This window comes from Bombus pascuorum, chromosome 4 (genome assembly GCF_905332965.1).
Source record: "Bombus pascuorum chromosome 4, iyBomPasc1.1, whole genome shotgun sequence".
In the NCBI taxonomy this organism is placed as follows: domain Eukaryota; kingdom Metazoa; phylum Arthropoda; class Insecta; order Hymenoptera; family Apidae; genus Bombus; species Bombus pascuorum.
Window position 1 is genome coordinate 5901072 of NC_083491.1, and position 17092 is coordinate 5918163.

The 17092-nt window shown below is 36.8% G+C and overlaps 2 protein-coding genes across 3 annotated transcripts in view; one reads left to right on the forward strand and one right to left on the reverse strand.

Annotated features, from left to right (window-relative positions):
- Positions 1-5190, forward strand: part of LOC132906169 (neuroligin-4, X-linked) — a 222013-nt gene extending 216823 nt beyond the window's left edge. Inside the window, exons 8-12 of the mRNA XM_060958077.1 lie at positions 680-831; positions 926-1038; positions 2569-2699; positions 2853-3404; positions 4914-5190. Of these exons, the coding sequence (XP_060814060.1) occupies positions 680-831; positions 926-1038; positions 2569-2699; positions 2853-3404; positions 4914-4961 (996 nt within the window). The 3' untranslated portion in view covers positions 4962-5190. The remainder of the gene's footprint in view (positions 1-679; positions 832-925; positions 1039-2568; positions 2700-2852; positions 3405-4913) is intronic.
- Positions 5191-8315: 3125 nt separating this feature from the next.
- On the reverse strand, positions 8316-17085 carry LOC132906170 (ras-related protein Rab6). Of its 2 annotated transcripts, none has more exons than XM_060958079.1 (6): positions 16847-17085; positions 16134-16192; positions 15382-15541; positions 15098-15303; positions 14944-15010; positions 8316-12130 (listed from the first exon to the last, which is right to left on the reverse strand). In XM_060958079.1, the coding sequence occupies exons 1-6, from the start codon at positions 16914-16916 to the stop codon at positions 12057-12059; spliced, it is 636 nt and encodes a 211-aa protein (XP_060814062.1). In that variant the 5' UTR covers positions 16917-17085; the 3' UTR covers positions 8316-12056. The 2 variants fall into 2 exon arrangements, with proteins under 2 accessions (XP_060814062.1, XP_060814063.1); XM_060958080.1 differs by lacking the exon at positions 8316-12130 and adding an exon at positions 12468-14494 and having other exon boundaries at positions 16847-17084.
- Between the last annotated feature and the right edge of the window lie 7 nt (positions 17086-17092).

Consider the following 17092-nt stretch of genomic DNA (forward strand, 5'->3'; position numbering starts at 1 on the left):
AAATGCATATTACATCTCGTATCTCTTTGTAACATCTTGCAAAATACTCGTCTACTGATACTTTCTGCGTCAAAGAGTAGTAGAATTTATCCAGTAAAAAAGCTATTTCTAATTATAGAATTGCTCGAATCTTATAAAATAGCAGCGAACAAAGTCCAAAACAATTTTCCAACGAACCATAGTCGATGGGTAAATAGAAGATTGCGAATTATCGATTTTTGTGGAAAACAAAGAGATGGAAAATAGGGGACGTCTCTTTTCCTCTGGAACGAATGATGGTTCAGAGAGGAAACGAAAGGTTTCCAAAGGGCAGCAATTGCTTTCTCCATGGTCAAGTCGAACAACTAAGAGGTCAGAGTAATCTCGAAACCGGGATAGTCGAGCACATATAATGGCGTGCTCATTCCGTTCTTTCCTCCTCTCAATAGCTAGAAAATCCTTTCTCCATTTAAAATACGGTCGACATCCTACGTCGTTAAAATGCCATCAATACTTTGGGACAGACTTGCATTGCGAGCGTGACTTGTTTATTCTATGAACCAAAAAAGGGAATCTTTAATTTTCCTTGGTCGATTCATACCGAATTGTGACAGGAGAATGATCTTTATTCGCAGAAATTCGACGATCTTTCAATTTTAAACAGAAAAAGGAGGGAGTTTCACGAATATTTTATTCGCAGAGGCCAGGCTGCATCCACGGCGAGGACCTACCATATTTTTTCGGAGCACCGTTGGTAGGTGGTTTATCCCATTGGCCCAAGAACTACACAAGGCCAGAGATCACTCTGTCCGAGAGCGTGATACTCTATCTGACGAACTTCGCACGCACCGGGTGAGTCGTGAAATAGTAATTTTACAGCACTAGCCCCGGCTATTCCGATTGTCTAAACGAGAAATTAACGATCGTCCTGTGTATACGCTGACAGAAATCCGAACGAGGGAACACCGGACGTTGGACCGTTGAGACCCGAGAGAACAAAGTTGAAGAACATCGATTGGATCGCTTACGAAACGGTGCACAAGAAGTACCTGAGCATAGGTGAGGCTGAGATTGAGTTTGCCTAAACTTTTCAGTCGATCGTCAGTCGTAAAGTATTTCTAACGAAAGTAGAAGGGTTTTTATTTTAATTAGAAAAAGTTCCATTTAAGTTCCAGTACCATTTATGCATGACTGTAACCACGATTTCCAATACCACAAATCTGGTAGTTTGAATTTTCCATCGCGTTTAACCATCAAGGACCCGAGTTATCGCGACAAGATGCTTCGAAATTACGAGAAAATCCGCGTTCCACGAACCGGTGTTTCGGAAAGTGTTCGATTCCCACGGATTCTAATTCCCCTTGTAATCTCAGCTCGCTAGTTTCCAATTAGCCTCAGTTTTCACAATCCTACGTCAGCACGAACCTCGAGACTTACGAGGCATTAATCGCTTAGAGACGGAGTAAAGGTTATTCGTTAAGGAGATTCTCGGAAAACTGAAACGAATGGAAAAAAACGTTTTGGAGTATGTTGTTCCCTGCATTCGAGGAAATTCCTGCGTCTCGTTTCGAGATGGAACCGGGAACCTATTATTTAATCCGATTATTCTGTGAAGCGTGTATAATGAACGTAGTCTTGCAGGGCTGCCACGCATCTCGTATGTGTAACTAAGAGGATCAGCGAAATTTATTTGCATAATTCTCGTCTTCATCGTGGAACGAGAAGAAGAGTTTGTCAGGAACGGACAGAACTCACTTTACTGTTTAACGTTCCTATCTTCGGATCGCGTTGCGACTTTGAAATAGAACGCCATTGTGAGAATGGACTCACCCCTCAACTATCTCCGATTTTCACCGTTTCTTTGCTTCTATCCATCGTTTCCGAAAAAAAAAAAAAAAAAAAAAAAAAAATAGAAAAAATCGGCGGGAGATGAAAGGAACGCGAAATAAAAATGTAACTTCAAATACCAAGTTGCTCTTTACTGGATGTATGGAAAATTCGTCCCTTTGTTGGACCCTATTTTTCATCAAAATCAACTTGTAACATTTCATCGTGACTTTACGAAAGTCGACGAGAGGCTTCCGCGTGTCGCATTAGTCTTTGACTCTGATCTCTCTCGAACGCGTTCCACTAAAACGAGAGAGGCAAGAAGGAATGGAAAATCGTCAGGCCGAGCAGAACACGTCGTTGGCGCAGGAAAGTTCGTTCGGTAGGGCGCAGTCTGGTTCGAACAGTGCCATAGCGCAGCCGCAAGTAGAAAAGCCGGCGCATAGTCAGCCTAAGGGGTAGATGTCTAACTCTCTCTCGTCCTATGACCGTCGCCGAGTGCTGGAGCTTTGAGGCGTACTGACTAACGAAGCAGCCTTCTCTATGAGATTACCACGCGACAATAATTAATTACCCTGCTGTTAATGTGGAAAGGTTCCGCTGAAAAGGCGGCTTTTCGAGATTATCGCGCGAGTAGGTTGTACGCAGTTGCTCGCTCGTTTTCTCTAAAAAGTGACGTTCTCTTTCTCCGTCTGCGCCTACCAACACCACTCCTTTCCTTCGCTTTCGTTGACCCGGCTGAGACTTCATCCATGCTTCCAGAGATCAAGTCGAAGCTGAAGAACCACTACAGGGCGCACAGACTGTCGTTTTGGCTGAACCTTGTGCCTGACCTCCATAAACCTGGCTCCGACGACGTTCCTAGATCGCATCACCTGCTTGACACTGAACAGGTACGTTCAACTCTATTTCCTTCTAGACGGACGTTGACCCTGAACAAATTTCTACAAGTTTTTAAGAACAGTTGACCCTTCCTCTACTTTGAAGCGACCTCCAGCTATCCACAGCATTTTTTATACATTTATTTATACATTTATTTATTACAGGTGCCACCCAGGTTCATCCAGAGGATACCAACGACGACACGGATGACTACGGTGGAGGTGACACTCGCGGAGAGAACACAAAACGTCACGACAGCGATACCAAGCGAGCTAGCCTTCGAAGATTCAACCATCCAACCGGAAGATGGGTTCGCAGCTTACTCCACAGCCCTCAGCCTAACCATAGCGATTGGCTGTAGCCTGTTGATCCTTAATGTTCTAATCTTCGCGGGTGTATACTATCAACGCGATAAGAGCAACCAACATAATTGTTCAAAAAAACGTCAGGAGAATGGACAAATGCCTAACAACATTTGCGGAGATCTGGACACAAAGAGTGTCGAAAGACACCATATTCAACATATTCCGCCACCAGAGTTTGCAGATTTACAGAACAATAGCTGTCACGTACCGATGCCACCTCCACCTCCGAAGAACACAAAACCGGGAAAGCCAGGACAGAACCTTATCATCAGTCCTAATCAACTTCAACAGGAAAGTATGGCGATGACTGGCACCGGGACGCTGAAGAAGGGTCACAATCATCAGCAACAGGTAATGGACGAGCTGAGAGTTTGACTCCACGAGCACCTCGTAAATGTAGCCGAACAGCTACGGACGACTGATAGTCACGTAAAGTTTAATTTGCACCGTATGCTCGTGCATTTGAAAGCACAGAATGGAAAGGGACTGTTAGCGTTTTAAGGAAATGTTCTGAAACCTTGTTGTGCATCTGTTGACAGTTCTGGAGAAACTGAAGAAGATAAGTGCATCGAATTTATTGCAACACCGGGTTTCTCCATGTACGAGATCTGTCAAATGACGCGAAAACGTCGATCATTTCTTTATAATCGACAGAAGTAATGTTAATTCGCGACAATGCAAAGGACGAACGTTCGACGATGCTTGTTGCTGACAAACTTATCCAAATCCCTTCGATGAAATCGCTCACGAACGTAAAATCTCGTGAGTCTGACTCCTTGTCCTTTTCTACTTACTCCGATAAAACAAAGAGAAAGAAGAAAACCTTGCGACCAACTGCCGAAAAATCGTATAGTCTTCGATATATAATTAACGATGTCTAAGTAGAATCTTTGATCCTCGAGGAAACATTGGAACCGTTTCTCGACGATGGCTCAATCGTTCTCCCAGAAAGATTATTTCTCGAACGAACATCTTTTGTAACTCTTCACGGTCCAAAGAATTTTTTCTTCTTTCTGATCGAGGAATTGAACATTATCGAAGAATTCTGTTGAACAAAAACTAAAAGTATCTAATGAAACCCGCGAGGAGGTAAACATTCTGTTTCTAAACAACGTTCACTTCGATATCAAGCAGAAAGAATGCACGTACGAGTCAAACTGGCTTATTTATACATCTATTCTTTCGACAAATGGTAGATTCTCGGCCAGATTTGCGATTCAGTGACTCGTGCGTTCGATTCCTTCTTCGTAGAATTAGAATTTCGAATAAGATCCATTTGCATCATCGACGACATTTCCAGCAGCCTGTGAAACTTCCATTCTTTTCTTAAATTAAATTAGTTGAAGTACTTTCCACTGTCCCACGAGAGAAAGAAACAGAGCCTCGGAATCGATCGTTCGATTATCCACGCTCTGTCACTGCCACGGTGAACGAGCTCGTCTGGTGAAATTCAAAAAGCTGGAAGTAGTGTCGATCGGCCTAGATGCTCAATAAAAAGTTACAAAACAAAAGGAACAAACAAACATGAAAAGAAATGGCCACCGATGACACGATGCAATTGAGATCTCGAATAGAACGACGTCATAAGAGAGTTCTTTTTTTACAAACGTAAAAAACAGCAAGAAACGAGATCGTCTTATGATAGATGATTTATCGTTCAAACTATACAACAGCATACTGCCAAACAGTTGAAAGCGATACTTTTAACTTGGGATGCGAGTCAATACAAAGTGTCGATAATGCTACAATAGTGATCGCCTGAAAACGAAAAATCGTCGATCGTATGTACAGTCACGATTCGAAAAAGAAAAATCGGGAAACGAGTGGTTTTTGGTCCAATTTTTTTTTTTTTTTTCTTAGATCGTGGCTACGTCAAACATTCTAACGAAGCGTGGACGTACTGTATGAAAACAGAATGGGTTTAGACTGTAAATAATAATTAATTTAACTTAGTGGTTTGTCAAGTCGTTTGTGGCAAGAATATTGTGGTGTATGAAACGACGAAGAAACGAGGAAACCGATTGTAATTGCACTTGTGTCGAGTAACAAGATGGTGTGTCAGCGTAGAAGCACTGGACGTAATTTTAAATTTGTATATAATTGACATTACAATAAACTGTGTAAACAATTACAATTAGCTACGATACACTTCATGTTCTCCTTTAACGAAATTATTTGCCTGCTATTAATTAATTAATTAATTGCTATGGTAAATACGAGAAACCTTTAACTACGAACCCCAAAAAATCATTTATCTTCGCAAAAATGCATATCTGAAGATTGATTAAAAGCAGACGCATAGAGAATAACAAATCGGAGAAATATTTATTGGAAAGCTATCCATAAAAGCGATCAGAAAAAAAAATAAATATTTCAGAAAAAATATTTCGATAGGAACGCCAGTCCATCAGTACTTCTATTTATGAAACGAAAATTCGAATAATGAAAGCATGCATCGAAGGGACGATGAGGAATATTTGGACGAAAAGCTCTTTAAAAAATCCCTGTCGCGTAAACGAATAAATAAATGAAAAAGCATTTGCGCTGCACGCTAATGATCAATCTCGAATATCCATACAAAATTCTCAATCAATTAAACAAACACGAATCGACGAATTTTTCCCCCAATGAAAAATCACAGATACGCGAGAGTGAGGCTATTATCGAGTAACCTCAAAAACATTTTAATTTCCAACATTTTCATGAAATGAATCGGGCATGAACGACTCATAAATACAAATTTTTATTCGTTCGTTCGTTTGAAGCTCCACTAATTGAATTGTGTAGATTGTAAATTGTGCAGACTGGGATACAATTCTAACAAGTTTGCGAAAATCTCGTAAGCTCGTTTCGAACCGTGACAAGGGCGTGCCTTTCAAAGGGACACGGTACAAAAAAGATTGCCTTCGGTTTTTATTATCGCAACAGCAAACGAACGCTGCACTGATCTTAGATATGCGATCTTGATTGTTCGTGCTTCATTGAATATAAATTGCATAAACTGAATGTACTGATTAAGCGCAAACAAATTGATAAGTCTGCAAAGAGGATTAGTGTGAACTTTTCTCTTGTAAATAATCTTCCTACGCTTCGATGAAACACATTCATTCGGATTTCCATAGAATTTAAGTGCCTTTTTGCCAAGATTATTTTGGTATCAATTCATACTTTCAACTAAATTTATTAAACTGCATAATACAGTAAATCTTCATTGATTTCAATATTCCCATTAATTTAAATTAATATTTTTTTATCTCTTTATCCTCGTGAACTGTTCTCGAAATGATAAAGCTTTATCAACATAGGTCCTACTAATTCGGGCAGCCGTTTCTATCGAAAACCAGCTTTTTATCCCAATCAACGTGGATTACGTAAATTTTATTATGCTCTTTTTTTTCAACAAATGATTTTTATACAGTGATTCATCGTTAAACTCGAAACTCTCGCAATCCGAATTTTCATTCGGTTTGTACAATTCAATCTCTAACCGACTCTTGCCAACTTCTCATTTGAAATGCTCAAATTAATCAAGTTGCACTCCACCAAATTAAAACGCATTTTTTTTCTCGACGTTTCTTATAACTTCGTTTTTAATTAGCGGCAATATTTGCCAGACTTACCCAATTATTCGCTCTCCACTCGACTCACCAACGCGTTCACGTTGGCGGAAAAAGTTCCTCGGCGAAACGAAAGGTTGTTCGCAGGCTTTGGCTAATTATACTCTTATTCTGATTGAAATTAAATTTGATGGGAAAAAACGAGAAACAAGTGTATAAAAAAACGAGAGAGAGAGGAATTAAACAATAGGCGTTCGCTCCTCACATTTTTACAAAACTTTCCGGTTAGTTGCCCCTATTGAGTCGAAACCTCATCAACTGGCTTCAATTTTATTCTCAAAGTTCCGATTGCTGGAGAACTCTTTCACAAATCCAACCTCGAAACTTCGAAGGAACTCAAATTGATCTTCGATACCGTCGTTCCAATCCCTTCGACCGGACATACATCGTCACCGTATCTATGTTTATACCCTGCGAACAACCGAATGCGGGCTAACAAACATTCTCTTCGAAGTATACCGTGTCCTAACTACAAGTATCGCTGCAGTATTCGTTTACACTAGCGGTTCAATTAACCTACGGCACCATCGTAATTGCATTAAACAGGCTAGCCAGTCTCCGGAAAGGTCTATCGTGATCCAGTGTGACGGATTACAGTCGAATGCGTTATGGATACGGAACGTCTGTTTTCGAGGAACTCCTAATCGGGCTGAGAAGATAACGCGAATATACTCCGATAGGATTGCTTGATTGCAGTGCTGTTACCTGTGATTAAATCACCATGCTACGCTAATCGAATTATAGTGTCTCAGTCAGCGTGAGTATGTCATTGATATATTACGTTCAATCCTGGAAATCGTACCGCTAGTGTGAACTTGGAAATCTTTGCACCTAATACGATAAAATGGAAAATAATCGGAGGAATCGTCTCATTAATTCGGATCGTTGCTTTCTAACCAGCGTTACACATTGGTCGCGTAAAGTCACATTCGGTCTTCGATTGTTAGGGTAAAATGATTGCGGCTTCGAAGGAACTATGAGTCGAGGAGGTTGAAATTAGTCAATAGAGAGTAGAACACATATTTTACTCATATCCAATGGAACACAAACGGGTGTATCGAATTCTTAAGCGAAGCGTGCTACAGTGTTTTATTCACAGAAGAAACATAATCTTCGGTACGACCGATTAAATTGTATAAAACAAACGCATGCTTCTTTATCGCAGTCCTCCTCTGATCTCGGTTCGTTGTAGCACGGACAAACGCGTAAATCGAAGAAACGACGACACGTGTCCCCTAATATTAAATACGATACAATCGGTGTGTTTGTACGTGCGTATGTGTATGCAATTGCTACAGCTACGCGTAGCTTCGAAGCTAAATGAGAGATATCACGATTTACTACTCGTTATTTACGTACTTCGATATTGAGCTATAGCAAATGAGGGAAACAATAAAAGATCCCGGGCTTGTCCTCGGTATCCATTTCTTTCGCCTCTTCAACGAATCCAATCGCGATAGTTATAATAATGTAATATGTGTACATTGCTTATAGATCATGTGAGCCATAAATGCACTTTTAGTCTTCCGGTCTGATCGGGACGTTCAGGCGCGTATGTAGAACGATACAGGTACAAACGCGAAGGAGCTGTTGTCGGTCGTCGATCAATTTCCCTTACATCGATCTCGAATGAATCAAGAATCTCTGGTGTTTATTTTCAATTATATTTCTGCAAGATCTCGTTTTATCACGTTAAACAAAAGCGTACATTAGTTTCTATTTTATATTAAATACGTCGGAGAAACTTAAAGCCTTGAAACATTTAACCCTTCGAGTCTCGGATTTTCATTTCGTTTCAAACGAAGAATAATAGGAATCAAGGAAACATTCTACTATAAGTATCAAATTATCATATAGAGACAGAAAATCGAATATACAGAAAGAACATTCCCACAAATTTCATTTCGCTTCCTACGTCGAAGACTATATTATGAATTCATAATGTTGGATTCATAATGTTTTACAAAAAGATCCATCACAAGAATTCTACAGCCTCGATGACTGGAAGGGTTAACTTTACAATTAATGAATATCGCACCCTACTACTACGTTAAGGTTGACAATTTAATTGCAAAAAGACGATACAGCGAATACCTCTATTTAACTAAGAAACATCGGCTACAATAACATTACCACATAACGCGGCTGCCTTGCAAATTACATTCACAAGAATCCTCCGAAACGCTACAAATCATTATTACTACTAGATTATCAAATCTCCGTTAACCCTTTCGCTACGAAGAGCAACCACGTTACAAAACCGAATGTTTCCTTCCTCATACTAATATCACTTAAAATAATACAACGTAATTCCGTGTGTCTAAAGAAACGAATATATTTACTCAAGACCCTACATACGAATCTTTAGGACTATCCCTTAAATAAAATGCAAGCTTGATAAAAGAAAATATAAGATCTTATGAAATCTGGATACTTTTTTCGTCTTACTAAATAATTCTAATAAACGTATTCCATCCCTTACACAAACATTTGTCAATACTTTCATAGATGTGTTTCACGCAATCACCAATTATCGTAATTGTCAAATCACGTTTGAGTGACTCGATACAATAACGTAACGCTTCGACGAAATTCGTGACAATATCTTTTATTTAATCGGCAATACTCTCGTGGCGAAAGGATGGAACCGCAACCGAAAAGATCTCACTGTGCCCCAACGAAACAAGCACCGTGGATTTTTGAACGATCCATCGATCGCGTTGTTTCCAATGATAGATCGTTCCGACTAGATCGACGTATCTCTACATTCGTTCGCTTCGCCAGCGTGGAGGAGACAATCGCTGCAGCCGCGTGGAGATAGAGAGGACTTCCTTTAGTTACATCGGAAGTGCGCCCCTGACGAGCATTGACGCCGTCCTCTTTCTCCTTAGGCATGAACATCGCGAACTAGGCGATAAAGATTAAAACGAGTACAGCAAAGTTATTCCCCTCGTACGGAAATGTCTAAGGGAATCTACCCTACGTCGAGCTACGGCCGTATTTTCGGTCGAGGAGTCTGCAGCCGAGTGTCTTCTCCGCGGAACACGAGGCCGAATGAAAGAAAAATATACGCTCAGCATGCACCAACAAGAAGTCGAATGATACGAATCCTTTCCCCAACAGACATTTTTAGGCGCTTTTTAGATTATTCCATATTCATAGTTTACAATACATTCTTCAACGAGAAGATGTTTTTCCCGAATAGAAAGTATCGAACGTAATAAAGTATCTTCGACCTCTGCAAAACGTACTAAACTTTCTTCGGGATTCGTACCACAGAACTTCTGGATGTTCGTACGCTGCAATACAAGACGGTGCGAATCAACGCTACACGACACGTTATTACACAAGGGGCTGCGCTAGAGAGACAGTTTAACGTTGAGAAGAAACGGTGCTAGTGCACGTAGAGCTCGCGATAAGCACGGCGGATTAATGAATTACATATCACTTAATTTCTGTTCCATGTTTCGCTCTTTTTCCATCGTTTTCTTCAAATAGAAGCCTTATCACATCAATGTTCAACGACGACGCCAGAGGAAACTACGCTCGTTCGCGACTTCGGTCACGTGGCAAGCGGAATTTTCTCATCCTTGCATTTTCTCCACAGATGCGTCTACCGTTTCGTTTCTTTTTTTTTTTTTTTTTTTTTCTAAATTCTAATTAGCAGATGTAAAATTGGCCCACTTCCTTCATGGCACACTCGATTATCGCTGACAAAACACTGAATGTCGCGCTCGAACCAATTTACCCGCGAATTTTCCGAGTTCAGCCGCTTCATTAACGAGACTGTCGCAACATCTTTTCCTCCAAAGCGCTTCATGTTATGCCTGGCACGGTACAGTATTAGTATTATAGCTCGAGTATATTTCGTTTCGTTTTATTCGATTCTGATTAAACAACGGCGTGCTCAAAAGCGTTCAGTCTCCTCGATAAAACACGAGCAATTTCGTCGCTCGACGCTCGTCACACGTCGTGACACACGAGACAGGTTCATGAATTGATGCACAATGCACACACTTTTTTTCATACTGATTTCTACGTTTTAGTCATTTATGTACTTATTTGTGCATGTGTGTTTGTGTGTATCTGGTTAGAAAGAAGACGCAACTCTAAATCTTCCTTTTAAACTGAAATACCGATTCTCTTTCATCTATGATCTTTCATCTAACCTGCTGAAACAATCAATAAATTTCATTGGTTCAAAAGATAACGTACTGAAAGACAAAAATTGAATAGTTACACAAGTTAATAATTATATAAAATGGCGAGTGAACGATTGAACACATTTCATTCTTTTCCCAAATTATTCTCTTCAACGTGCGTCTTCTTTCTCAATTTATGAACGGATCGCATATCGAGTCGCTCGCTTATTTATCAAGAAATATTGAAAAATGTCTATAAAGATGGTTAATTATGATTACAATATTATAAACCTTGAACAATCCACCATCGAACAAACTTGCCAATAACATGTTCTACGTGTGAGTAATAATTTTCGCAAATGATCCAGAAACAGACCGTTCGATCATTCGATTTCCTCGACTATCTTGTAAACTAATAAAACGTTTTACTTTCAGTCGTTTTCGTTAAGGTCTAGAATATTTCTGTCTAAAAGACTCTCGTCTAAGCTTCTCGGTGTCTTGTGCGTGTTGAGTAGATTTTACCTCGAAAATCGCGATCCAAGGAAACGATGATAGGATGAGCAAAGAACGTTGTTCGGAAGAAATTGGTGGAATCTCGACTTCTCGAGTCGGCTAAGCTCGACGAAATTTTATGGAAAAGTAAAAATAGTAATGTCGATGTATTTTTTATTTATTGAACGATTCGCAACATCAAGAATCGTGATATGTACAATCTCACAGAAAAGCTGTTTGCATATTGCTTCGATCGCTTAACGATGCATTGAATGATATTCCAACGAGCATGGAAGAGCCATCCTATCATCGTGATGTAGCTATTACATCGGTCGTTCGTTTGGTGGAACTTTTTATTTCTTTTCTGAACGACGTCTATTTGCGGTTCACACCGTAATGTGTAAAGAAGATCGCTAGTTCTCGTCGAAGAGTGTCTGGCGGGTACAACAACATAACAACGTGCACTATAACCGTACGAAGCTGTTCTCGGAGTAATATGAATCATAGCAAAACGCTCAGTTAATCACGCTATAGTTAAACGACTTAAATGAGACTGATTGGGGCAGAAGTAGTCGGTAGTAAGAACGGTGTCAATGAAACGTTTTGTGCCTTCGTCGCGCGTTAACTTATGGGCCACGATGTAGACATCAGAAGAAGCCAGCATCTTGTTAATAGTACGTGATGATTTTTGGTTCGTATCAGAATGTCTCAAGGAGTTAGCATTATTAGCTGCACATTGATAAACCACCTCCCTAGCAAATGCAGCCGCTCTCTCCCTCCGATTCGGAGCCGTTCTGCATCGGTGATTGATTCTGCAAATCGACAGCTGCTTTCGTGTGTTAAGGCGTTATCACAGTAACCATTCGATTGCCATTAATATTCAGCTATTAATTCATTTAACAAAAAAAAAAAGGATCAGCATGTCGATCAATTTTCGTATCAATCTTACAAATTCGTGTAAATTCTAAGAAACTGCTAAACCCTAAAAAAAAATCGTATTAATAGATTTGAACGATTCCTTGTGTTTAGGCAGTATGCTGAGTCATTATATTATATCAGATTTAGAAGTTTTACAAAGAATTTCTCAAGTGTCTATACGATTTTTTACTCTGGATAGCGATCGAAAATTTAGTCCCATTGAAGTTTGAGTCAGTAAATGTGTATTTTTCTTTTTTCGAAAGCTAGGATAGATAGTATTCAAAAAGCATATAAAATTTAAGTAGTTTAAAAACGGGACGGAGCATTCCCTAACATTAATAACCGTGAAATTTTACAGCCACAAAGCACCTTAATTAGAAATTATACAATGAGTGCTATCTCTCACATCCTCACGATATGATACAAAGCATTGTATATATAGAAAAAATAGAGGCAAAGTGAAATATTCTGTATATGCCAATAACTAATTGTTCGAGTGCGTTCTAAATTATGATCGGCTATTATCACTTGTCAGCCCGATTATTCATTGAGACATTAATCATAGTCGTTATCGGAGTTTTTAACGTTTTATAAACAAAATAATCATTTTTCTAGCCAGATAAGCAAGTAATTATCAGTATTTTAGATTAGCGTTCAAATTATATGTAAGTATATTTAGCTAGCTTCATTTTCTTTCTACGAAGCTGATAGCAGAGCACAGTAAAAACTATAGAAAATACTACAAAGGCGACAGACCTTTTATATTAGAGATCTTATAAGACAAAAGATTTATAATGAAATATAAAATAAAATAGAACTGCTTCTGTTATTTGTGTGGTTTTTGTATCATTAAACTTTAAGTGTTTCACTTTGCCCATATTTTTCCTATATGTATATAAACCCTAGTTAAAATATTATACAGCTAAAAATGAGACTTATACAATGATTACGAAATAAGGAAATATGTATAACGAGGAAAAATGGCAAGAACAAATTATGGTTCATAAAAAAATCAATATAAAAAAAATAATAATGCTATTAGATGTTTTTATATAAATAAAATATTACAATAATTATTAACAAAAATATCATAGTATTAGGTATAATAGCATTCTGTCTATCCATATCCCAAATTTTAAGTTAATATATACAAATTCAATTTTGTCAAAGTTTCTGAAAATGATTTGATCTATCTAAATTTCTCTCTTTCCTGCTTTTTTTTTTTTTTTTACTTTTGTATGTGTATATATAAATGAAATATTCAGTTCCAAGTATATAAATAATACTTCAATAGGAAATGCAACATATTAATTTATGCAGTGATTGTTCCAAATTAAGGAAAACCATTATACATGAGCAATGTTTTCTTAAAATATTTATAAAAAATGAGATATCGTTAACTACTAATTTTGCATCGTTGAAATTACTTTTCCCCTTATGTTCATTCACAGTACGCTCGCAGGTACATATTATACGAGTTGCCTTTTATACTAAATCGGTCCACATTTCAATCCAGTGCATCCATAAATATATAAGATTTTTATTGCTCGCGTTTGCAACCAGTTCAAATTGTAGTTGACTATTACTTTGACTGCATTTACGCAATACGTAATTACATGATTTCAACATTAGTTTATCGCGTATTGCAACTTATATATACATGACGATAAATACATATGTAGTATATATATAAGTGCACCATATATCATGCAATTGCAGCACTGATCATGCATACGACTAGTATTTCATTCAAATTCTTTTTTATCAGAATGCAAAATATAAAAAAAATTTAATTACTTAAAATTATACATATTCGTGATAAACAAAATATCTGTTATAAAAATTATTTGTCGATTAAGAAAATGTTCGAAGCACTATCTAAGATGACGATTATTAACTACCGACACGTCAAAAAAGCAAGCGGCTCTGATGAAGTACAAGAGTTTAAATGAATTAAATTATGTTGATGATTTACTAGTACACACAAACACGTTATTGTGTAAAAGCAGTCTGCTTAAGCTACCGTGGGATATTTATTTTTCTTTCACGAAAAAACCATTATAGCTCCTCAGTACAGTGCTACTCCTTTTCACATTATAAACTGTGAAAGGGTACAGACTGAATATCACTGTCCTAGCATTGAAAGTTTAATTTATAAATTAACTTATATCAGTGTGTTGTCTACCATTAGGCTGATCGGTGGTTTAACATGCACAACTGCTCTCCGATGCTTTCAGTTCAATTGGTGTGTCCTTCAGAACTACTTCTTGCACTACAGGTTTAGCAACACATTAAGGAAAACACAAAAAGATAACGGAAAAAACTGAAACTGTTAATAATGTTAAAAAATAATGTTAAAAGTAATGGATTCAAAACGATTCTTAGAAAATTAATAATGGTTATGAAAAATTTTAAACTATATAACATACATATTTAATTATTCTAGAAAATTGATAAAATATTAATGTAAAATATATCTGAAATTCAAATAACCAATGAAGTTTCTATAAAATATATTGAAAGATTACTTTGATAGACTGAAGTCAAGTAATCTTGAAAACAAATGATATTCAAACCATGTAACAAATAAAAACAGAATAAAGATTAAGGATATAGGACATATTTCTTAGTGCTATATTTGAAGAAAGAAAAATCCCTGAAATATGATTATGTATATGTACCATGCAGATGTGCACATTACGTATCTTACATAAAGGATACTGTCTTCGGGTGGCTTATTTTCAGTGGAATCCATGCCTGGTAAAGCTGCTGCTACTCTTCTAAAGAGCTGGCCAATGAATAGAATAGAATTAATATATTACAATTTTAATTAATATAGCAAAGAATAAATGTTTATTAAGCAATAGAAACTTACCTGTTTCACATTATATCCAGCTTTAGCACTAGTTTCAATAAACATTACATTTAACTCTTTAGCTTTTCGTTCACCTTCTTCCATTGAAACTTGTCTTTTATCACCCAAATCTGTTTTATTACCCACTAACATAATAATTACATCACTTCCTCTTTCAGTCCGTACATCATCAATCCATTTTGATGTTTGATGAAAAGAGTTTGCATCTGTATATATAGTTCACTTGAGCTCATGATGTAACATGACATAGTCTACACTTTATCTCTATTTCAAATTAAACTTACTAGTAATATCATACACCACCACTGCAACAGTAGAATCTCTGATATAACTAGGTATCAAAGATCTAAACCGTTCTTGGCCTGCAGTATCCCACAGCTGTAATCTTACAGTTCTATCCTCCAGATACATAGTTTTGCTTAAAAAATCTATACCTATTGTAGCCTGTAATAAATAGTATAGTATTTTATTGTAACTTTTCATATAAAATCATTTCATTATACCTAAAATATTTTAATTAAAACTACTATATTGAAATTTCATATTTTAATAAATTCACAAATTAGAAGTAATAATACTTGATGATAATCTTATGATATTCCTACATTTTGTTTCTTTAATGTCATCTATTACAAAAAATCAATGTCTTGGTCCCTCTATTTTCTCTCCTCACTGATAATTGATAATGTCCATTTTATACAACAAAAGTGTAAGACATAAAAATCATAACTACATTAAAATGAAATTTAAAAAAATGAAAGATAAAGATATAGATGAAAGTACAAATTTATGACATTCTCATAAGATCATTGGAAAATATGCCAATGAGATATGGTTAATCTCAGAAATTTGGATTGTAGGTTGTGTGGTAAAAGAGAAAATTAAAGAACTGTTATATTTAAATATTTATAAGATAACATATTAATCTATGTCACTAAAGAAATCAATTTTTTATTTGATATCTATTTAAGACTATACGTAAATTTTATGACATATGCATAAATATATATATACCACAAAACCAATAGTTTCATACCTGATACGTGTTGTCAAAGCTGTCATACATAAACCGTGTGATAAGAGAAGTTTTTCCAACTGCAACATCAAATCACACGATTAATGCACAAAATGTACTATTATGTGTTTAAAAAATCAAAATACAAAATAAAATATAGTTGTACAAAATGTAGTTCAGAAACATACATGATAATGAATTATTATTATAAATTTAAATCATATTGTAGCCATTTCTAAAAATATATAATTCATAGTAAAATTACTATCTTCCCTTAGGTAAAATATAAATTATTGAAATTTATTCACCGCGATTAGATTTTACAATATTGCGGTATATCGATATAGTCTGCAATCGTTTAAAATGAAACAAATATATAAAACAGCGATACGAGATTAAGTGCATAAATAATGAATTTTAATGATTAATAGACGTTTTTTATGAAAATGGTGGGATTATACAACTAGGTACATATAAAATTATAGGTATTCTTAAGACTAAATGCAATTTTAGGATGGTGATAACAAGAACGACGCCAAATTCGATCGCAACGATAAAGTTGCACAGTGACCAGAAATATTGATCTATAACCTAGAACGGTCATCATTGGAACTGATACATACGACAGAAAATATGGTATTTGATACACGAGAAATCATCAGCAAGATAAAACGGACATGTACATCAACAATATTGATCCAAAATCAACGGAAGTAGATTTAGAAAATACATACCGCTCTGTTCACCGAGAAAGACAAGCTTAAATTTACGCAACGGGTTTCCAAAATCACCCGAAGACGACATTTTCTTCGTATATTAGAACTACTGCGCGATGGATTATAAGTACTAAGCACACGTGAATAACTTAATTGATGCAACGAGTCATTAATTTTCACGAGAAATCATCTAACTTGACAGGTCGCAAAGCCACTCCTTCCTTCACTTGTAGGGTAGCCACGTTTAACTGGGAAGTGACGTCA

What these genes read in the sequence shown, in the direction of transcription:
- LOC132906170 (XM_060958079.1), bottom strand. Translation starts at nt 16,916, where the DNA reads ATGTCGTCTTCGGGTGATTTTGGAAACCCGTTGCGTAAATTTAAGCTT. An exon ending in GCTTTGACAACACGTATCAG is followed by an intron (nt 15,542 to 16,133) that starts GTATGAAACTAT and finishes TATTTATTACAG; the next exon opens with GCTACAATAGGTATAGATTT. An exon ending in CTGGATATAATGTGAAACAG is followed by an intron (nt 15,011 to 15,097) that starts GTAAGTTTCTAT and finishes TTCATTGGCCAG; the next exon opens with CTCTTTAGAAGAGTAGCAGC.